This window comes from Neoarthrinium moseri (genome assembly GCF_022829205.1).
Source record: "Neoarthrinium moseri strain CBS 164.80 chromosome Unknown scaffold7_Wmoseri_CBS_16480, whole genome shotgun sequence".
Classification (NCBI taxonomy): Eukaryota; Fungi; Ascomycota; class Sordariomycetes; order Amphisphaeriales; family Apiosporaceae; genus Neoarthrinium; species Neoarthrinium moseri.
This window is the reverse complement of record NW_026055121.1, coordinates 551,236-573,355: the sequence shown is the minus strand read 5'-3', so window position 1 is coordinate 573,355 and position 22,120 is coordinate 551,236. Positions and strand designations below refer to the sequence as shown.

Genomic DNA, 22,120 nt, shown 5'->3' with positions numbered 1-22,120 from the left:
CAGATACTGCACTCATGTTGGCTAGCGGAAATAACCTGGCGATAGTTGTGTGGAAAGCCACAATCGTACCATCCTGAAGACTGCGGATCGTGGGCAGGGCTTTCATTTACGTATATTAGCATCACACGGATATCCTTCTGCGTTTTCCAATGCTTTGGGACCTCAACAGGGCCATAATATCTGCAGTTGCGGAGCAAATCACCTCGGGCTTGATATTGCCCTAGCACGGATCGAAACACTGACTACTTTGTCGCAATGGTTCTGCATATCAAATTATCCCAGCATTGACCCCACGAAGTCGTGGGATAATGGGAGTGGTACCAGCTTGCATTACGGCTAACGGACAGAGCTAGGCTCCACGAGATGGGGCATGCTACCTTGAAGCACGCCATCATATGTCGGCACAGATTAAGGGCCAGAGATGGAGAGCCTAGCTACGGACAACGGAAATGCGGTGCAAAGCCTCGAGGGCAGACTCCAGCACCTTCTTCTTCTCGAGTAACTCCTCCCGCTGTTCAATGGCCGAATCACTCTCGGAGGCGAGGCGTAAAATGTCTGCATCGTCAAGGCGAGAGACAACCTCGAGAGAAAAGACGCCGGGAAGCTTCTTGATGAGACACATTTCCACAGCATCGACACTAAAATCATCAATGAATTTCTTCAGCGCGACCTACCAAAGATTGGATATTAGCAAGTGGAGGTACGGGCGCGGTTTGGTTGATCGCGTACCTTGTAGTAAGCTTCCATTGTGTCGACAGCAAGCTGGCAAGTGTATTTGTCCATGCTGGGTTCTGATTCGGCTGCAATATTGTTCAAGAGTGCCCGCGGGTCAACAAGAAGTGGCTGCGGACCATTGCTGAAATTGATGTTCGGGATGGCGGCGCGCAAGGCGCTTTCGATGGAGTCCCTGAAACGTTCCGTCTATGCCTTCTGGACGTTGTCTGTCAAGTAGTGATTATAGGTGATAGGATGACAGTATTTGTGGGGTTCTAGAAGTCCATCGATTTTGTCATTCAATTCCTTGCCGAGGCGCTCCATGGCTGACTCAATGAGTTGCGAATGGATGCGCTCCTTGACAGGTCCACTAACGGTTGCGCTCAGGGCAGCATCGACTGTAGCTTGAGCAGATGCGACAATATCCTTCATTGCTGTTTGGGCGATCGCCTCCCAAGGTTCAGACTGTTGGCGGAATAGCTGGGAAACGACTGCAGGATTAAACATGCCTGCGAGTTCCTTGCCGCGGCAATTCTCCATGATAAAACGAACTTTGTCAAGGTAGAAAGAGCGGCTGATCTGACCCTGCTGCATTTCATCAGATTCACGGGCATCAATGATTTGCTCCTTTTTGCCATTGGTTTGCATGTGGGTAGCGAAGTGTGTCAATCTCTGCTGTACAACAGCTCGTAGGCGGGTTGCGTCCATGGTCTCACCAAGTTTACCCTGGAAGAAGGTGTGGAAATAGTGTCCTTCAGTGGCTTGGCGAATGAGCGAGGTGAACTCCTGACTGCACATTAGCAAGTATGAACGTTGATCGGTAATGGTCGCGCGTGCACTGCCTAGCCGATCGAGCTGCGTCTCGGATTCCTTAAGACCGGTCTTGACATCGGAGATAACGCTAGGAAGCTGTGATAAGATTTGGTCTCGGAGGATTGTGCTCAGTCGCGACCTCAGAGCCGCAATACCCTTATGTCCGGTAGGCAGAGCATCCCAAGGTGCGCCCTGAAAGAAGGATGCTTCTCGATTGTCACGCTCCCGCGAGGTGGCCATGCTTTCCGCATAGCTCCGGTTGCGTAGGACATGCCAGCCGAGGGTGAGCTTCACGTTTGTGTTCTGGGCAAGCTGCACATAGTACTGTTCGGTCTCGGAACCCTGGTCAAGTTTGTCAGGCTTGGTGATCAGGCCAAGTGTTCGTTTGCCACTAGGATCGATCTCGCGAGCAAGTTGGGTGACTTGTTGGAGGACAAACTCATTACTGGCGGACACAACAGCGAGGATGATGCTTCGTGGTTTCTTCACTGTAGTAATGGGAGTTAGTATTTTCCCCACTGGATTTGTCTATATGGTTAAAGGCTTCTAAGACGCTACTCTCTGGAGCTCCTAGTGCGTCGAGGGGGGCCCCAAAAATTTGCAAATATACATACTGTAGGAAAGGACCATCTTTTTGACCATTTCGGCATCGGAATACGACTGCGCCTTGTTGGAGGCCAGGAAGAGACCAGGAAGATCCACCATTGTGAGATGAGGCTGATCCGGACCTGATATTTCGACGCGAAGAGTGTCACTAAAGAAGTTGGTGCCTTGGTTACCAGCAGCCTCCATGGACGACTTGGCCTGCTCGATAGCGTCACCAATAGAGCTGAAATCCGCCATAAAGCGAACAGATGACAGACTCTCTTTCTCCTTGTCATTGCGGTCAGGGCCAGGAACAATGTAGATTCGTAGGTCTTCGGTCTCGCTGCGACGCAGGATCAGTTCAGTAGCGAACCGGGTGCAGAGACCGTCCTTGGTGGGAAAATCTACTCGCGAGATGGCCTCCAGGACAGAGCTCTTGCCGGAAGACTGATCACCACAGACGATAATCTGAGGCAAGTCGACATAACGAGATATACCCTGCGAGCGAAGCGTGTCGATGACATCAAGCATGTCTCGATGCTCAGAAGATTCAAGAACCGCTGCGGTTTTGGCAATCTGCGACATAGGCACAGCCGCCAGGTTTTCGGAGACCGCCATATTCGAGGTGGTCGTGGCCGAATGCGCTATCGTCAGCCTAGTTTCTTGAGCCTTGTCCTACTAAAAACTGTCGGACGGATTTATTTAGCCACCGGCAGTGTGGGGAGGGAAGAAAATACAGTGTAGACGCACTTACAAACAGGTGGCAGGAAGTTATTTGCAGCCAGTTCAAGGATATGACCAAACGAGGCGAATCGTGGATCGTTTGCGAAAGAGCCACAAAGACAGCCCAAGATTATAAATAATGAGCTAGGTCGATATGCCCGCCCTCGTCCAACAGTGGGAAAAGGTTGAGTGCACCAAAGACCTGGTCGGAGTTCTGCGATGTGCCGTTGACTACCGGCAGCTCGGGTGTGTGGGATGAAGAATGGGTGAAGGAAAAGATGGAAGGGTCAAGGTCGTCAAAAAAGGAACTCCCGAGCTCGCGGTTACCATCAGCTGCCTCAGTAGGCGCTGCAGGCGTCTGGCTGGTGCTGGGTGCCTGAAAGTTGCCCTGGCTTTGTCTTGACGCGATGTTTGACGCCTCGCGCGGTTGCCTGGGGGTCAAGCCGAAAAGTTGTGAAGAACTCTCAGAAATCTGCAGTCTCTCATATCTCTCTTTTCGTTCGAGATAGTCAGTCGCGCTCGAGTACAGCGAGTTGATGATGAGCGAGTACTGCATGGCATGAGCATCGTGTCGGGCAAAGTATTCGAGTGCATAAATCGACATGCGAATATCCTTCTCCAAGATACGACCGAAGTCGCCCAGCAGTCCGACGCCCACAACAAGGGATGCCGTAAACATCCACGACCTGCCAAATCAGCGATGAGACGGGTTGGGCTTCCAGGAGCTACTCACACAATCAGGGGCATGCATCCATCCACAAGACCGAGTTGAACTAGATCTGAGACAGACTCGATCATGAGACTGCCCGCGTCTATGCATGCATTGGCCAGTTTTGAGCGGCTGGAGCTACCATTGTCACGACTCGCTTCGACCCTGGAAGGGCTTTCCGGAAGCCTCTTGACCATCTCATACATAAGAAACGGTCGAGATACCAGCATGACTGCATAGTAGTACGAACAGAGCACATGGCAAGCCCCGATGATCTTTCTTTCATCTCCGTGCTCATGGGGATTGGCGATGATGCTCTTCAGCTCGGCCAACCAGCGCGTGGACCAGCCCCGCAGCTGACGGGAGATCCCTTCGGTGAGCTGCATTGAAATCTTCTTCCGCGAGTACACCTCGAGAACAATCCTCTCAATGATCAAAAGCACCTGGACTGATGCGTTGAGTATATCGGAGGGCTCCCGGCCCGCCTCATCTGTGACGCGATAAGGTACTGTGCAATCAACATCAGAGGTGGCTGGCGGTCGTCCCATGGAAATGCTGAGGAAGAGGTCGATGATTCTTACGCTCTTCCATAATCGGTCCCTTGAGAAGTTAGATCCGACATTGGCCTAGCATGGTGGCGTTCGTCAGGGGCCTACCTATGCTTCTGAATCTCTGGGCCAAATCTCGAGTTCACCTCCGTCCTGTGTGCACCAATGGAATATACGGCTCGTACCGCAATCCCTTTGTCCGTTAACCAATGTGACCACTTTTGGTAAGAACCAACTTACCGAAGAACAGGAATGCCCCGGTGATTTGACAAGCCCGGAGCATATATATGGTAATAAGTGTGAAGGCTTGGACTGTACCGACACTCAATTCACTCCCCAGTGTTGCTAGAGCAAGCACCTTAGCATGCTCGAAGTAGGCGGAGGCTAGAGAATCGTCAACGCTCTGAAGTCCAATGGCCAATACGAGGTAGTGGACGGCGGCGTTGAGATCGTTGCCCCTGTTGGGTGCCCAAGCGGATATGTCATCGGCAAGTCGAACTGTGCTGAATAGGTCCACCAACCCAGAGGTCTAGAGGCTTAGTCAAACTAAATACAACACACTTCACCATGAAGGAACTCACCACCGCAAGATACTTGTCAACGATGGACTGGATGTTACTAGCATCGACAAAAGGTTCCTGGCCACCAGGGTGGACAGCATGGCTTGGATGTGCGTTCTGAAGCACAGGCATGCGACCGGTTTGTGAGGCGAATGCATGCGGGTCAATCCGCGAGAGGACAAGCTGTCTCACTGTTTGGAAGAACGACAGGGGCGCGCAATCGCCAATGAAGACTATACAACGGGATCAGCAATCTTGAGATATATGCTTTCGGCTGCACGGGGTCTCTGCCGTACTCAGCTTTCCTTGCGCATCGTACAATAGCCTCGCATCCCTAGGGACTTCGGCTTCTTCCTCTGCAGAAGCATCGCTGTGCAGAGGCCCTGCAACGCGCGCCGTTGGGGCCGTTGCAACGGTGGGCGTCGGAGCTGACGTCGACGACGAATGTTGTTGGTCCGTTGGCGTCTCGGGCCGAGCGGATGGCCGCACGGAACCTGGGGAGGGGTTCTGCACGGATGACGGAGACGCCGGGGCGGTGGTACGGCGCCGCCGCTGAGGCGTGAAGTGGCACAGGTGAGCCTTCTTGTGTCGGCTACAGTAGCTACAGGGCAGTTTGCCGTCACATTTCACTGGGTTCCCGTCAGCACGTCAGTCGGAAGCGGATAGGGGGCAGCGCACCTTTTCGGACTTTGCAGGAGTCGCAGGCGTTCGCTACCCGCACCCGCACATATTGCGTGTCCCGTGGGGAGTGCTCCATCATTGGGCAGCCGTCTGTAGCTGACCCTGTCCCCTCTCAAAGGTTCCGAAACACTTTGCGACAGTAGAAGAGTCAATAATGAGATCCGTTGACCGTCGGGATGCGCGCCATTTAGGAAACAAATTCAGTCGTGGGCCGTCCGGACTTCGGAAGTTCGGGTCTCGGAATCCTCAACGCTAAAAATCCTGAATTCTCTCATCCGCGGAGACTAGAACTGACCTCACTCCACTCGCCTGAGCATCACATGAGCAGGTAATCGGCGATGAGATCACCACATGAAGTAATTTCTGTTGTGCAATTAGGCTTGGTATTATGTGAATCTATCAAGAAGGGAACGCTCTATGGAATGCTGCTCGCTTGCACTATGCAATGGAACCGGGGTCAAAAACGCCTTGGGAATGCAAATATACGCCTGTATTGCAATGCTCGGATGCCAAGCACATTGCATCACTCCTTCCCCTTCGGATCAACGCGAGACTCTTCACGCGTCATGCATCCCGCCATGTATGTCTCGTCTCGTGACTGTGCCAGAAACTTTGCCAAGGATGTGCCACCGGTGCCTTTCAACTCCGACGTATCGCTGGACTCAGAGGACGCCGTCGCAAGGTTACGCACCTTCTTATCGGTGGGTTGTTTGGTCTTGGGGATGATGATATACCGGGTGACAATCTGGATATGCTTCTTTCTGAAGTCGCCCATCGTCCGGCAGGCTTCCTCATGCAGTCCGCGGAGCCGTGCGTGTTCAGCGCCCGGATGATCCGACATAGCGAATTCCTGCAGACTGCCCATGCGAGAGAGATTCTTCAAGAAGTTCCGGTGGCCTTGGGGCATGTAGGCTCGAACCTGCTCGTGGTATCCCACCTGGCGTTCTTTCGAGGCAGAAATAGGGCAGCCCGTCGTACTTGCATCTCCTCGAACGCCAGATACTGGGCAAGTTGCGTTCTCGGCACCACCAGTGTGGACAACGCCGAGGACGATATCCAGGAATTGGATCGTTGAACTTTGGCCATTGCTGCCGCCCATCAACTTCCTCCATGACCCCTTTCCATCGCCTTCGTCGTAGAACACTCCGTTTGGCAGTCCCGCTTTCTCCATATTCATGCTTCCGGCCAGCAATGGCCGAATATCATGGTAAAACGTCGCCGGTTCACACTTTTCGTACATCCTCGTCAACAATGCATCCATCTCCTTGATACTGTTGATCATTTCTTCCAACCCTACTGACATTGTTTCGTAGTCGCGGCGCTCGATCGCTTCGATTGCCTGCACCATGATTGGTATGACATAAGCGGTCTGGGCTTCTAGTGCTACTGAGACCATGTAGAACCATGACTCATCTTCTGTGCCGGTGAAAGTTGTTATAGCCTTCAGTGAGTCGGGATCACTGAAGTCAGTGCTCGTACTCTGGAAGTTCCACAGGACTAAGCCTGCATATGTCGCTGTTGGTGGAAGATCGAAGTGTTCTGAGACTTGTAACAATGGGACAGCTATTTGTGGTGGAAGCACCTGCATCAGGTTAACGTATACCCTACTGGCATCTGATTTCAAGGATTTGCATACCTCGGATGGCTTCTTGCCGCCCCAGATGTATCCATGTGCCAGGAAGGTTAGAATCACATATGCTCGCTGCCATTCTTCCTCGGATGTCAGGTTGTCGACCGAAAGTACTTTCATCCCATCCACCACCCCTCGCAGACACCGTTCTTTTAGAAGCTCCGGTAGGCATTGCGCCAGAAGTTCCCAAGTCGCGTAGTGCATGCTAAGACGTTTGACGGGCGCTGAGTGCGGAAGAAATCCATTCCTTGTGACGTCGTATTTTTGCGCCAAAGTCTCCATGACCGACCGCGGAGGTGGAGGGGAATCTGTACGCGCTGGCATCGTGACGGCAGTGATAACGCTACTGTATAAAAGGCAGTATTTGGGACTCGATCCAATGTTAAGGAAATAGCTGGATTTCGGTTCTCAGAATGAGCCGGTTTCAGGCCTTTTGAGTTTATGGGGTCGATGACCGAAAACTTGCTCAATTCTGGGGTACAATGGTGACTTTGGACAAGAATGAGTTCTGCGGAAACTCAAAGTCTAGAGGTAGGACATTTAAAATGTCTTGATAAGTAATGTCGGAAGCTTAATGATGCGAGCACCAAGTCGAAACATTCGGTCTTGGGTTCACAGATAGGGGCTCGCCCACTTTTCACCGTCTTTTCGGTCCAAGGAATTCGCAACTTTCGAATGCACGTTGATCAATCCCAGCCAAGTTCGGTTCTATCACTCCGTTTTGTCATTCCGTTCCTAGGCGGACGGGTTGTATGCAAATGTCTCTGCTCGCGGGTGTCGGATCTCGGAAGCGACTTTTGAATATCGGAGCCAAATCGGGACGGAGCTGGCCAATCGCGTTTTTCCAAAGTGGATATAGTCTCGACAGGCAAAATCCGATAACTTGTATACAAGAGAAGAGTTGTCTCAATCTTTAGGCGGAAATCTTAACAATCCAACACATTGAAATTTTGTCCAGTCGCAATGGGATTCACTGATCTTGTCGATCGGCTTCGTGCCGGTGCCTCGCCAAAATTCCCGGCCAACGCTAGCACGCTAGAGTATGCGCAGACCTTGGATAGTGAGGATAGCTTGAAGCATCTCCGCGAACAGTTTATACTGCCCACAAAAGCTTCCCTGAGGAAGGTGGCTCTTGATGGAACTATTCCAGGTATAGTATTCAGCAGTTTCTCGGAAGCTTCGGCTAACAGGGAGTAGGTACTCCTGCCAAGCAAGCGTCTAATGGCAATGGAACCAGTCATTTGAATGGCACTACCAATGGCGCGGCATCTGAGGATGATTCAACTCCCAGTATCTACTTCTGTGGAAACTCGCTGGGAGTTCAGCCCAAAGCCGTAAGGAAGTATTTGGAGGCCCAACTGGAGACATGGGCGTCAATTGGAGTCGGAGGTCACTTCTCAAATATGGAGAACTCGCCTTTAGTATGTTGGCAGGATATGGCAGAGGATTGCGCTAAGAAGTCTGCCGACATCGTGGGCTCTCTTCCCAGCGAGATCGTCATCATGAACACATTGACCATAAACCTCCATCTCATGATGGCAAGCTTTTACAAGCCATCAGAGAAGAGACACAAGATCATCCTGGAATGGAAGCCATTCCCCAGCGACCACGTAAGCCTTCAAAGCTTTCCCTTAACGTCTGTTGACTAACAGTGAGCAGTATGCCATTGAATCACAAATCCGGTGGCATGGACTCGATCCATCGAAGTCAATGATCCAGATCCAACCAGATGACTATTACATCTCTACGGACAAGATTTTGGCCACCATTGATGAACATGCGGAGGAAACAGCACTTCTACTCCTCCCTGGGATCCAATATTACAGTGGCCAACTTTTCGACATTCCCCGGATCACAAAATATGCCCAGGACAAAGGTATCATCGTGGGGTGGGATCTCGCACACGCGGCCGGCAATGTGGAGTTGTCACTTCACGACTGGAATGTTGACTTTGCATGCTGGTGTACATATAAGTACATGAATGCAGGCGCTGGCTCTATCGCCGGCGCATTTGTACACGAAAGACACGGCAAGGTCGAGTCTGACCCAGAGACGGAACGCCCCGTATATCGCAACCGCCTGTCAGGTTGGTACGGCGGCGACAAATCTGTCAGATTCAACATGGACAACAACTTCCTGCCTACCGTTGGAGCCGGCGGGTTTCAATGCTCTAACCCTTCGGCCATCGATCTTGCAGCCTTGTCCGGTGCTCTTTCGGTTTTCAACATGACAAGCATGAACTCCCTCCGATCAAAGGCTTTGGTCTTGACGGCGTACGCGGAGTACCTACTAGATGAAATCGTGGCAAGTGACAGCAGCGCTGAGCCTCCGTTCCGCGTGATCACACCAAGAGATCCGCTCCAAAGGGGGACGCAACTCAGCGTGCTGCTACGGGCAGGACTCCTCGAGAAAGTCGCCGATGCGCTCGTCGAGAATGCCATTGTTTGCGACAAACGCAAGCCGGATGTTATCAGAGTTGCACCGGTGCCAATGTATTGCACATTTAGTGATGTTTGGAAGTTCATGCAGGTGCTGAAGAAGGCAGTCCTGGCATAATGCTAAAATGAAATGGGAGGCGAAATACGGATTGTATAGACATGGCTAGGATGCATAGATCTGCTTGAGCGACATGGAAAGCGTTAATCCCACTTTCCCGCAGTCTGATAGACACCTATAACACAGAATGATTTAATGATATTAGAGTTATTAGAGTTATATCATACTTTCACTGAGTTGCATGTATATAATGATATATAGAATGGGACCAATGGCGGATTGAACCCTATTTGTTTTCAACGTTTGACGCCGGTCCCAGGCAAGATGACCGGTTGAGTGGGAACATTGTTGAAACTTAATCATTTGTTCTAGTCGGACTGATTCGATTCTTCGCGCGCTGCCTAAACAGATTCAAGTCGCATAATCCCGCGGCTTACACTACCTGGAGCTTAAATGCCTCATCTTATATTATAAGCTTGTATATGATTTTGTCGTTAGTAGCCGATTCAAAGTTCGACTTAATAACCAATGCGAAAATCAACCGAAGTTCAAACCCTATCGCGGCTTTCTGTAAGAGGACAGGCGTGGTTTAGACAGTTAACCAAACCCGCTTATTCGTGGTCGTCACTGGAGACTCGGTCATGCATTAAGTTAAGGTCCATTCCGTGTATCAATTAGTTAAAAGACTCAAATTACTTCTATATTTAACGTAATTCGGTTCTACAAAAATAAGCGTGATTCAACTCGAGTTACGTCCAAGGGGCCGCAGGTGGAGTAAGTCGTTATATTATAATTATTAATCCTAATTATTTATATGAGAGCTTGATTTGGATATTTGGAGTTTCGGTACTTCCTTCCGGCATGAGATATGTTACGAGAAAGACAGCGAAGTTACTAGTGTCAAAGTTAGAAGCTGGTATTAGTCGCCCTATTTAGGACCTTGTATAACGGAGACAACTTACTTTACATCGTCACAAACGCCCCCATATTGACCGCAGTAGCCAAAAGACGCAGTAGTATTGACTGTACCACTGACTGTCATGTCAATATTCTCGATGTCCGCCAAACTCCAAATGTCTCGCTTTCCGCCCAGAGGATTCTGGCTGAGGCGGAACTGAAATTTACTTTTAGACGTGCCCTTAGGATACGTAAGATTCAGAAATCCGGGTTGGACGTCCGCATGAAGCGCTTTCTCCGTTCCAACTAGATGCATGTAGCCCAGACTGCTGTCAGCGAATTTCCACTGGATGGCGGCCGGGTTCCATTGGCTCGTCGAATTCGCAAAGCCGCCGACCTGTGTCTGATCGAACGACTGCGCGCCTATGGACATCGCCGGTCCTAGCCACGCTGTGATATTTCGCGGCGTAAGATCAACTGGCGGAGAGTACGCGGAGGTTCTGTAGGTGTGCTCGCCAGCAAAGCTCTTGAGCTTGGCAATAGTCTCGTTAGAGACGAGTGAGTTCATGTATGGGGCCACAATCGCAATCAGAGGTGCCGTATTATAGTCGTTATTATGGGACATCACCCATGGCTGATGATGTCAGTCAACATGTTCCCGTTATTCTCTTCTTTGAATAAGACACATCAGAGCGTAACAGCTTACCAATTTATACATCGGAGCATCCTTCTTCCCGATCAAGGCCCAAATATTCAAGCCAATCAGGGACACGTACTTGTTCATATCAAAGCCATAAGCACGATCAAATGGGCCAGCAATATTCTTCAAGCCTGGGTGGTACATCTCGCCAACCGTGTTCCAGATCTCCTTGACCATTCGGGCGCCATTTTGGGCCAGCAGCGAATCTTCGGGCAGGTATTTGGACCAGAGTGCAACAGCGGTTAGGGAAGTGCTCGCGTAGGTTGGGCTATTAAATTCCGATAGGGTGTTGTTGAGGTTGAATAGTTCGAGTGCCAGTTTCGCATCCGTCTCGGCCGACTCCGTCATGTTGGTGTTGTTCCACATACGGCCAGTCCAAGCCGTGGCCAGTGTTCGCATGAGCCAGGGGTTACTGTAGCAAGGGTATAGGTTATCGTTGTCGACGCCACCGACCCGATAACTGTCGCCAACTGTGCTGTTGTACATGCTTTCCAGGATTAGGGCTTTCATGTCCTGCGTTAGCAGATCACCAAACTCCTCGTAGATGACAATCAAAGTCACGCCAACGAAAGACCGCCAGTTTGGGTCCCAAGACCCATATATCTACGAAATGTCAGCTGAATGGACTAGATCTGCCGAGGTGAAACTTACAACTTGAGGGTTCTGAGACGTCCCAACGGTTGGCGTCTCTGGGAACTTGGTGTAGTCGCCATACCTTGGATTGCTGTTAGTCTATTTGAGGCATTGAATAGTTTTGAGCCTACCATTGACTAGATGGATCCTTATATTGATCGCCAATGACATTTTTGAGAATCTTTATGGCCTGCTCTCTATCGTCCCCCCGGTTTCTCTGGAGCAGCCCAGCGGCATACCAGGGAGAGGAACGAGTTGTGTGTGTGAGCGCGCCCCCACTTGAGAAATCATACATGTATCCTGCAGCGGGATCATAAATGTCGTCTAGAAAGGACATGGACTCCTGAAACAGGTCCAAAGGGGCGCCTGTGAGCGCCGTGGCAGACATGACACCGCGAACTAGCGCGGCGCCCAGCAGTACGCTCTTCAACTGGAACATCTTGTCTTCTGAAGTTCAATGGTCACGCGAAAATCAAATCATGGCGAGCGAGGCCCGACTGGTGTATATATGCACTTCGGCCAGGGTTCTTCTACGGGTGAGCACGGCTATTTGGCCGGCTGTTGATTCATGTCACCGTCGGACTCGTCCATTAGCTAGCTGATGTCATGAACCGCGACTCAACCCTCAAGTCGACACTTGGACAGGAAAACCAACCCCGTGGGCCCTGCAATGCTAGTCGAGGTGAACCGTGCAAGCCCATACCCTTGTTGTTAGTGGCATGCGGCGCACGCCAACTCGTTAGCACTTGGGTCCCAAACCCGGGGTAGTGTCCGACTTCAAGGCTGGGGAAGGGCGCGGGGGAGTTGGGGAACCCCTGTGGGGGTTGTTGTCGATGTGGGGATCCTCAGAGCGGAGAAGACGCCAACCATCAAGCTGCTGGAGATCTTCCTACGGTACCACAGTAGACAATGAGACCAATGGCCGTCTACTGGTGGAAAGCATTTAATCCGACATGTGCACGACCTCGATGGATTTGGCGTGGTCAAAGTGGCTTTTGTATACTACTTAGCGTACCCGCTTCACTGCATGGACGCCTCGCCAAGACCCCTGGTCAGTCAGGCATGACCTCGATATGGATTCCGAAGCTCATAACCAAGTCGAAAGTGCTGCGATCTGACGATCGCTTGCCCAGATCACAATATCTACTGGCTGGACCACTGGTAATAGGGACCCGGTCAACCCCGGTGAATACGGACCGGGTCATGAGGTTTGTAGTTGGGGAATGAGCGTCGGCCATGGCCCGACTTCAACTCGGCACAAGTCTACCGCCAATGTTCCGACCCCGCCGGGCATCGGAGCTGGTGCCGAACTGTCACAGGAAGAAGTGGAAATATCTCAACCCCGCGATTCACCATCTCTGGCATGTTGATGGCCTACCTGTAAGCGTCTAGAATACAGACTGCTTGCCTTTTCGCCTTTAGAGAAGGTTAAGATGTTCGAGGAAAAGTTCGTGACCTTCTCCCCTGAGGATGGTGCCGTCGACCTCGTCGGCGCCAAGATTCTGGTAAACCAGGATGACTTCCCAGGCGTACACCTAGCGGCTCAAAATCTGTCTCAGGACTTCGCTCGAGTGACGCGAGGTTTGCCCAACCCAGTAACCAAGGTAGATCAGGTACATCCGACACCTCAGATGCCCATTGCCATCATCGTTGGCTCGCTGGACCACAGCACCCTTATACAGAAGCTTGAAGTGGAGGGCAAGATAGATGTTAGCAGCATCCGGGGGAAATGGGAGTCCTTCATCACAACCATTGTGGACCAACCTTGGGAGGGCTGCTCTAAGGCCTTAGTGATCACGGGCAGCGACAAGAGGGGAACAATTTTCGGAGTATATACTCTGTCAGAGCAGATAGGTGTTTCGCCGTACGTCTGAACCCATCGAATTATGTTGCTATTTGCCGCTTACTTTGAACTGCAGATGGTACTGGTGGGCGGACGTTCCAGCAAAGAACCATGATCAGATCTTCGCAATAAACAAAACTACAAAACATGGCGAACCCAGCGTTCGTTTCCGTGGTATATTCCTCAACGATGAGGCACCGGCTATGACGGGATGGGCACGAGAAAAGTTTGGCGGCTACAATTCTAAGATGTACATTCATGTCTTCGAGCTGCTGCTTCGTCTAAAGGTAGACCAAATTTGCATTAGTCTACTGATCTTAATACTGACAACATCTAAAGGCAAATTTCATGTGGCCCGCAATGTGGCCTGGCTATCCAAATCCCGGGGCCTCTTTCTTTACCGATGATCCTATGAACCAGAAGCTCGCAGAGGAATGTGGCATCGCAATCTCAACGTCTCATCATGAACCGATGCAGCGCCTTACAAATGAATGGTTCATGGAGAACGAGGACGGCAGTTGGGACTGGATTAACAACAAGCAGAAGATTTCCGAGTTCTTTGAGGAAGGTGCGAGCAGAGCGAAGGGGTGCGAATCGTATTTTACCCTCGGCATGCGTGGCGAATATGACAGAAAGATGGCTGGTAAAGATCCAGCGGGGACAATCCGAGATGTGATCAAGACTCAGCGTGAGATCATAAAGAAGGTGTACGGCAAAGAGGACGCTGTACCTCGTAAACTTCCCTGCGTCCCCAACTCATGAATGCCACGCTGATTTGTGTTCTCAGAATTGTTGGCACTGTACAAGGAGGTCCAGGACCACTACGAGACCGGGAGGCTGGATGTACCGGATGATGTAACTCTCTTATTCGGAGACGATAACGTTGGCACGACTCGCCGGCTTCCCACGTCCAAGGAAATGAACAGAAAAGGCGGTTCAGGCGCAAGTACATCCTATTCCGTATGAGACCGAGGTTAACAGCTTCCTCCAGTTGTATTACCACTTCGAGTATGTCGGATGGCCACGTAGCTACAAATGGATCAACAGCAACTCCCTAGTAGGTCCTATGCCATGAATGAGTTGGCTTACGTCTGACAGTGTGACGCAGGGCAAAGCTTGGCATCAATTGATGGAGACATACCGCCGAAACGCACGGCAGATCTGGATCTTCAATGTAGGCGATTTGAAGCCACTCGAAGTCCCCATTACCTTCGCTATGGAACTAGCGTGGAACGTGGAAAACATCCCAGCGGATGGTTTCTACCGGTTCTATCACACCATGGCCGAGCGTGAATTCGGGCCGGAGCTAGCAGACAAGGTCGCTCCATTGCTTCAAGGTTATGATCGCCTGTCCTCTCTCCGAAAACATGAGCTTATTGAGGCTGACACTTTTTCACTTCTCAACTACAATGAGGCGGAACGGGTCCTTGATGGCTGGAGAACACTCCTTGACAAAGCCGAAGAAATCCATGGAGAGTTCAAGTCTGATGAGGAGAAAGCTGCTTCCTTCCAGCTTATCCTTCACCCTCTCAAGGCCACGTGGACATACGTCGCATTGCGTGTCAATCTTGCCCGAAACCAGCTCTTCGCTCGCCAGCGCCGCAACAGTGCCAACACGCTAGTCCAGCGTGTATTAGCCCTCTTCGACGCCGACTATGATATTTCGGAGGAATACCATGCTTTGTTGGGAGGTAAATGGAACCACATGTTGAGACAAACCCATCTTGGCTATGGCGACACCTGGCACGCGCCTTCGCGAGACATGATCAGCGGGCTCTGCTTCGTGCAGAAGCGGCAGGAGTCAAACCCTATCGTGGGTCAGATGGGTGTCGCTATCGAGGGCCATGCGGGCGTAAGACCTGGTGTGATCAACGAGGAATCGGAGCGTACCCACCCCAGCCGGAGGGATCTAGTCCCTGGCTTGACCTTTGGGCCCCTGAGTCGGTATGGTCCAGACAGCCGTTGGTTTGATGTATTCACGCGGGGTCCGATCACGATACACTGGTCAGCATCTGCGCATCACCCTTGGGTGAAGCTTTCCACCACGTCAGGCGTCTTGGTGCCCGGGGAGGATGACGCCCGCGTTATTATCAAGATTGATTGGGAGCAAGTACCAGAAGACTTCAACGAGGAGATCTTGGTAGATATCAGGTCGGATGAAGGGGACTTTGAGCAGGTTCACCTCCCTGTTCTTGGACGAAAGGCCCCCGCCTCTTTCAAGGACGGTTTTGTGGAGGCAGATGGATACGTTTCAATCCCATCCAGCAGCGCGGTCATCTCTGCGCCGTATTTACATCTACCAGACGCTGGGAGGACAGAGACTGGAAACGTCATGTTTGCTGGTCCTCTGCCTGAAGGTTCTGATGTACCATTCTTGAGCTACAGGTTTTTCACTTTCAGTGAGCACTCGGCTGCTGCGATACTGCTCGAGTTCGCCATAACTCTAGACGTATCGCCTGAAGAGACCATGGCGTACGACCTACAGATCGATGACTCCGAAATAGCCAGCCATAGCCTGCTGGAGGCGAAGAAGGGAGATGTTCAACTTTCAGCGACCATGGGTTGGTATCTGGGTGATGGTTGGTTTGAGGCCGCTGGTGATGGAGTTTGGAAGCGTCGCATCGAGATTTCGTCATTGAAAGCCGGCGAACATACTCTGAAGATACGTTTCAAGCATACCAATATGATGCTAGAGAAGCTGGTTGTAGATTTGGGAGGCGTGAAAGACAGCTACTTGGGCCCGCCTCCAAGTACTAGAGTTTAGATTTTACAGTCCCATAGGCATAGTTGAAATTATTAGATTGCAGTTGCAAAGTTTACTGTGCTTACATGAGAGTCCATATGTGACAGACGTTACTTCCGGTTTCCAAGTAGTCGACTAGGCAAGCTTCCGAGCGAAACGTGGAATTCCAATGGCCCCAACCTGAGGGTACTCTCCTGTCTTTGGCCGCACGACGCGAGATCAAGGATTGCACGCAGTTTCACTATACTCTCCGCATTGGGTGTGAACGAAGGGGTGCGCCTGAGGCACTGAGCTCAACCTCGCAAGTATGCACTTTCACAGCTGTCCTGAAAGCAACTGGGTTGGGGCGTTCTTATCATTTTCAAAACAGGAGACGTTTAGAAGTTCCCGAGCCCTTTGGCTATTCTGTAGTCCGAATACCTGCGGACCCTTGCCTCCTCGGAGTTCTCACCTCGGCCTTGGAATCTCTCAAATTGATAAAATTGTCTTGGTCAGCATACACGTTACCACGTCGGCTATGACTCAATAGCCTAGCGCAATTTTCTGTTATTGGCAGATATATGATGGGAGCCGTAAAATCAACATGTCAGCTGTAAGCCGACACTGCAGAATGCACTATGTATGCAATTAGCTGATTGGTCCATCAGCCTATTCTTCAACAGTGTTGAAATAATTCCTTAGCCTTGAATAATGCGCCAGTATTTTACATGGTCAGTAAGTTAAAAGAATGAGTACATTCGCCTTGATCAATTTCCCTAGTTCAGCGCGTATTATGTGCGAGTCAACCATTCAGTTTGGGTCCTAAGTAGTACGGTTTTTGACTTGTAACTGAAGAAACCAATATCATCTCTACTTATACGGCTGCTCAACTCATCATGTCAAGTGAACATGGAACTAACTTTATTGATTACAGGAGCAAGTGGCTATCTTGGTGGACACCATATCAAGGCTGCTGTCGAGAGTGGCTTCAAAGTGCGGGCAGTAGCCAGGTCGAAGTCCTCGGCGCAGAAGATTCAGGCATATTTTCCTCATTACATGGGCCAACTGTCGTACATTATTGTACCCGACATCACGAAGGTGGATGCCTACGAGCAGGCCTTCAGCGACGTCACAGGCATCATGCACTCGGCCTCCCCATTTCTCCTAGGGCCCAAAGACATTATCAAGGGTCTACTGGAACCAGCGATCCACGGCTCCATCGCTATACTAGAGGCGGCTTAGAGATGGAGAGCCTCTGTGAAGCGAGTCGTGGCAACCTCCAGCCATGCTTCTGTCGTCGACCTTTCAAAGGGGAAACGCCCTGGTTACACGTACGATGAGAAGGACTGGAATCCAGTGACCTTTGAGAAAACCGCCAAGGCGGGCGGGGTAACGGCTTACTGCGCATTCAAAGAACTCGCGGAGCGTGCAATGTGGGATTGGGTGAGTGGCAATAAGCCTCAGTTTGATCTAGTCACCATCACGCCTCCGTGGATCTACGGTCCTTACGGTGCGGATCTCAAGAGCACCAAGCACTTATGCGAATCACTCAGTCTTCTCTGGAGCATGGTAGACGGAGAAGGCGTTGTACCTTTTGACTTCGGCGGCTATGCCGATGCCCGTGAGATCTCTGCAGCCCATGTTTTGGCGCGCCAGGTTGCAGAGGCCGGAGGGCAAAGGTTCTGGGTTGGCCAAGGCTTTCAGTACCAGTCCGCAATAGACACTGCCAAAGTTCGTGTTCCGGAGTTGGAAGACAGATTGCCAGAGGGGTAACCGGCGCTCGTGGAGGATGTTTATAAGGTCGACGGCACCAAGGCAACGAGGGTTTGGGCCTCACGTATCGCTCAGTGGCAGAAACTATGGAAAACACATTTATCCAACTTCTCTGCGCGGAGCAGATGGAGGCATTACCCTAGATCACATTCCTTCAACAGCTATATTAGCAAAGTCTCTACCTCTCCAGCTCAAATCACGGGTATCTCGAAATGTACATAAGACAACAGTTATGGAAAACTCCTAAATTCAGCCTGTTCTAGGCTATCGCATCCGAAGACATTAGAAGCCCAAAAGAAACCAGGCGAACATGGAAATGGCCAGAGCGCCGATCGAAGCCCGTGTTCGGGTACCTAAGCCTTCTGCGTCTCTGTTGTTGTCGGTAGAATTCGAGCCAAAACTGGATTCAAGACCGGACCCGTCGCACTGCCCCCTGATCCCGCTGATCGAATCTTCACTCTTGGTGATTTCTTTGATATCGCTCCCACACTCATTCCGATTCGCCAGCCACATAGCCCTGTTGTCTTGATCATACACAGCATATACAGCTCTTAGGAATGGGTGACCGAGGTAATAGAAGTCGATGTCTTTCTCGACCTCCAAGTCATCCCATGGGAAAGTAGACAAGTAGCACAGCTCGCGCGCAGTCTCATAATCAATTTCCTCCAGCTGTGTACTGGAGATGATAAAATCGGCATACGGGATGCTGACATTCAGGGCGCCGAAGTGTAGATCCACAGATCCTTTCACGAGGTCTTTGGACTCGCAAGGAACCACGTACCATTCATCGATCTCGTCGCTGGTGTTGTAGATACCAAATGCTGAAGCAATCTCGTTGACAACCTTGGTAGGGAGGTAGCTCACTTCGTCCATGGAATGGGTCATCACTTTGAACCCTGGGTGTGAGCTCTCGTTAATCCCGTTTCGTAACGTAAGGCTATCCACGTTCATCCAGTACCTAATATGGTAATTAGCTCATAGAAAGTAGACGTCATCTGGGCATATTAACCTGAACTCTTCATAATCAAATGGATATTTTGGGGGATCGATAATAGGGACCTTCTGGAGTGCACCGGCGAACTTTTTCGTGTCAACGCCGCCCAAGACCAGAGAGCCTTCATTTAGACTGTGGCCCGTCCCAAGGGCCAGTCCGAAGGCCTTGGTCTGCATCACGCCTTGGGACACGAGTTCATCAACCACATTGGAGTGGTTTGAGTTGACTCCCCTGCCGAAGCCAAGGCCTAGCGAGCCAGAATGAACCGCAGAGGGATACTCGTAGACGCCGAATGTTACGTTCTTCAAAGTATCTAGATAGAGTTTTAATCACTTATTCCCGACACAGAGTGTTATGTATGCTTACCCTCGCCTTGTATGGTCAAATCATCGGCATAGTGGACCAGCGAATAGGAACTTCCGTCGTCGTTGTCTATATAGGCCTCATCGGACGAGACATACTTGCTTGAGGAGGAAAGTGACTCGTTGTACGTTCCGAAAGTCTTGCATTGTTCAATGTAGAAATAGTTCTCTTCGCATGTTTCGAGCACGTATGTAACATAGGAGCCAACATCCACTGCTAATTTAACGCTCTGTTTTGGGTTTCCGATGTCCACTATCCAAAGTCAGCTTGCTAGAATGAAATTGCTGTCGTGCCAGATAAGCGCACCGTTGACCGTGTAGGTCTCATTGCCAAATGATCTGGTGAGCGGAAGGTTGGATTGCCTCTTCTTCAGCGTTGACGGCAACGGTGCGGCGCTACGTGAAAGCGAAAGTTCGGCGAAGCTAGCCTTCTTCGCAACTGCTAATTGCGCTGTAGCCAGTAGGCTAAGGAGTTCTGCAAACTCGCAAAAGGCTATTGACTTCATGGCCCAAGGACGCACCTCCTTAGGTGATTGCTTTCCAAGACCAGGAAAGATTCGTTGATTGCGCCCAATCAAAAACGAAGACAATTGTATCCCTGCAATCGCGAGATCAGGTCTAAGGTTATTGAGCAGATGACGAGCGTATCAAATGCGAAAGTTGTTGTTACAAAACCTGGGGACAGTCCTCTATGGGAGGAACCAATTCTGATTTAAATATTTTCTCTTCCACAAGGGTATCTATCGTGAGCTTTAACTTAGGCCGGAAGAGTCATTTCAGGGCCTCCTGGTAAGCCTGTTAACGATGCCTTTCGTATTAACGGCCATGCGGTTCAGCGGCACGGTCAAGTTCCCCCAGGCCAAGCGGCCAATCAACGGCGTCCATACTATCTCTCTAGATCGTTCTAGGCTGGTAATTTCGTCTGGACAGCGATGCCAAGGATATGTTCTCCATAGGACTAAAATTGGCAACCGAAAGTACCACGTTCGTTTACAAAGCGACCCCGGCTGCTTGGCACCCTGAAGTTTCCTGGACCTTCTGATCGGGTGAGGGTTTCTTAATGTATGCGACAATTGACCGACTACCTGGGCCACCTCTTGTACATGAATACCAAGAATCAGTGGCCGTCACTGACCACGATCCCAGGTCCTGCCTCAGGATGAACGGTACGGATTCCATCGTCGATTGAGCGTTTCAGGCATTTTGCAGTCTGTGATCTTGCGGTCGTACAAGAGTTAACTGGTTCTTGAGCCGTGTATTGAGTTCACTCCGTCGGTTAATCTTAACGTCGTTGACCTCTAAGTCAGGTATCATCGATAACTCATCTTGCCGGGCTGATCTATTCAACATGGGCTTCCATCATCGTGACAACAGCCCGGCTACTGTTTAAGCTCGTCCAGCGATCCCCGAGACCCCTTTGTCTTAATGCCAGTCCAGCGCCAGTGATTACTCGCGACTGAACTCAGCTTTGGATAAGCCATGGTTATGAAACATGTGATGGCCGTGGTTTTGGGGCTGCGGACACCTGGGCCACCTGTCGCAAGTGAAAGCCCTTGACGTGGTCAGGTGCTGTGTCAAACGTTTGGACCTATCTGCGGCCATTATGTGGAGGTGTCACTTCTAGAAGACCAGTAACGCCCACACCGTTTTGCACAAGAGAAGCTTGGAAGATGATCGCCGCCCCTTTGGAAGGATCGTCTCTTTCGTGACGGCTAGTACTCCATTGGGTAGCCATTCGATACTCCTCACAGTACGGCACCTTGACGTTTCTTCCGAGGTTTACAGGTCAGCCTGGATTGGCAAGAGATATCACACTGAACGGGAAACATAAGTGAGAAGATGAGGGAGCGCTCCGAATCCGCGCGTCGTTTGACCTTCGGACATCATATCATACGCAGCCAAGCAGCGGGAAACAGTGGGTGGCATGCTGAGTCACCTGGGCACCTCAAACCTCAACCTCATAGACGCCGCTATGAGAGCAGAGCACCTGTCATATATAATCTGCGCTGCGGCCGCTTTAGTAAGTCTTTTGGGACCCATGAAGATTGGTTGGAAATATCTAATTGTGGGCAAGCCCAATCTTCGTATCCCTTCTACGTCCAGCAAAACTACGCTCGAGGTACAGAAGCCTGTTTAGCAACAATTTCGCAGGCATCCGATATTGCAAGGATGGCAGAGCTAGCGGATTTAATCTGGCCCGTAATTTGCAGCTGACAAAGGTGCCGTGCGCTTCATATATTGACTCGGGCTGGGCAGTGTTGCCTCAGCTGACAGGGACATACGATCACAGCTTCGTGGCGTTTATAGCTCCTCGGTCTGACGTGTAGGCCACGGAGGCTTCCTTGGCCATACAGAAAAAAGACCGGAGCAGCCGGACACTTCTGATACAAGTCACATCCATTTCAAGCGATCCTCCTTACCATGACGCTTCACGCGGACTGAACAACTCCCTTGTGGGATACCAAGGAGATAAGACTCAAGGAGATAACTTTCAGGGAGCCAATCCTCGAAGAGAATCCTCAAGGAGATAGTATTCAGGGAGATAAAACTCCAGGAGATAAGAGGGGACTGCTGAGAAGTATAAAAAAACATTGTGCTCCTCTTTGTGAGGCTGGAACTCGAGAACATAACAGACTAGTTTACGCAGACTTCGCCAGAATCCAATATCAACATACATAGGTTGGTACATGGCGAACAAATTGAATATAGATACATGCTAACAACTTAGCAGGTGCCG

General features: G+C 50.8%; 9 protein-coding genes across 9 annotated transcripts; 4 read left to right on the top strand and 5 right to left on the bottom strand.

Annotated features, from left to right (window-relative positions):
- Positions 1-430: 430 nt before the first annotated feature.
- JN550_003122 (uncharacterized protein) lies at positions 431-2,730 on the bottom strand (the record flags this gene model as incomplete). The annotated part of the gene is made up of 4 exons (XM_049314491.1): positions 431-670; positions 730-921; positions 1,090-2,015; positions 2,142-2,730. The coding sequence occupies 4 exons, from the start codon at positions 2,728-2,730 to the stop codon at positions 431-433; spliced, it is 1,947 nt and encodes a 648-aa protein (XP_049174957.1).
- A 235-nt stretch (positions 2,731-2,965) lies between these two features.
- Positions 2,966-5,409, bottom strand: JN550_003121 (uncharacterized protein; the record flags this gene model as incomplete). The annotated part of the gene is made up of 7 exons (XM_049314490.1): positions 2,966-3,521; positions 3,569-4,144; positions 4,201-4,285; positions 4,333-4,621; positions 4,674-4,885; positions 4,949-5,281; positions 5,331-5,409. The coding sequence occupies 7 exons, from the start codon at positions 5,407-5,409 to the stop codon at positions 2,966-2,968; spliced, it is 2,130 nt and encodes a 709-aa protein (XP_049174956.1).
- Positions 5,410-5,856: 447 nt separating this feature from the next.
- JN550_003120 (uncharacterized protein) lies at positions 5,857-7,287 on the bottom strand (the record flags this gene model as incomplete). Its single annotated transcript, XM_049314489.1, has 1 exon — positions 5,857-7,287. One exon carries the CDS (start codon positions 7,285-7,287, stop codon positions 5,857-5,859), a length of 1,431 nt encoding a protein of 476 aa, XP_049174955.1.
- A 639-nt stretch (positions 7,288-7,926) lies between these two features.
- JN550_003119 (uncharacterized protein) lies at positions 7,927-9,519 on the top strand (the record flags this gene model as incomplete). Its single annotated transcript, XM_049314488.1, has 3 exons — positions 7,927-8,113; positions 8,161-8,573; positions 8,623-9,519. The coding sequence occupies 3 exons, from the start codon at positions 7,927-7,929 to the stop codon at positions 9,517-9,519; spliced, it is 1,497 nt and encodes a 498-aa protein (XP_049174954.1).
- A 746-nt stretch (positions 9,520-10,265) lies between these two features.
- Positions 10,266-12,128, bottom strand: JN550_003118 (uncharacterized protein; the record flags this gene model as incomplete). Its single annotated transcript, XM_049314487.1, has 5 exons — positions 10,266-10,353; positions 10,422-10,990; positions 11,063-11,659; positions 11,708-11,771; positions 11,821-12,128. The coding sequence occupies 5 exons, from the start codon at positions 12,126-12,128 to the stop codon at positions 10,266-10,268; spliced, it is 1,626 nt and encodes a 541-aa protein (XP_049174953.1).
- A 994-nt stretch (positions 12,129-13,122) lies between these two features.
- Positions 13,123-16,296, top strand: JN550_003117 (uncharacterized protein; the record flags this gene model as incomplete). The annotated part of the gene is made up of 5 exons (XM_049314486.1): positions 13,123-13,553; positions 13,609-13,819; positions 13,872-14,265; positions 14,320-14,492; positions 14,641-16,296. 5 exons carry the CDS (start codon positions 13,123-13,125, stop codon positions 16,294-16,296), a joined length of 2,865 nt encoding a protein of 954 aa, XP_049174952.1.
- A 686-nt stretch (positions 16,297-16,982) lies between these two features.
- JN550_003116 (uncharacterized protein) lies at positions 16,983-17,496 on the top strand (the record flags this gene model as incomplete). Its single annotated transcript, XM_049314485.1, has 2 exons — positions 16,983-16,989; positions 17,189-17,496. 2 exons carry the CDS (start codon positions 16,983-16,985, stop codon positions 17,494-17,496), a joined length of 315 nt encoding a protein of 104 aa, XP_049174951.1.
- Positions 17,497-17,685: 189 nt separating this feature from the next.
- Positions 17,686-18,027, top strand: JN550_003115 (uncharacterized protein; the record flags this gene model as incomplete). The annotated part of the gene is made up of 1 exon (XM_049314483.1): positions 17,686-18,027. One exon carries the CDS (start codon positions 17,686-17,688, stop codon positions 18,025-18,027), a length of 342 nt encoding a protein of 113 aa, XP_049174950.1.
- A 282-nt stretch (positions 18,028-18,309) lies between these two features.
- On the bottom strand, positions 18,310-19,889 carry JN550_003114 (uncharacterized protein; the record flags this gene model as incomplete). The annotated part of the gene is made up of 4 exons (XM_049314482.1): positions 18,310-18,985; positions 19,037-19,334; positions 19,388-19,636; positions 19,691-19,889. 4 exons carry the CDS (start codon positions 19,887-19,889, stop codon positions 18,310-18,312), a joined length of 1,422 nt encoding a protein of 473 aa, XP_049174949.1.
- Between the last annotated feature and the right edge of the window lie 2,231 nt (positions 19,890-22,120).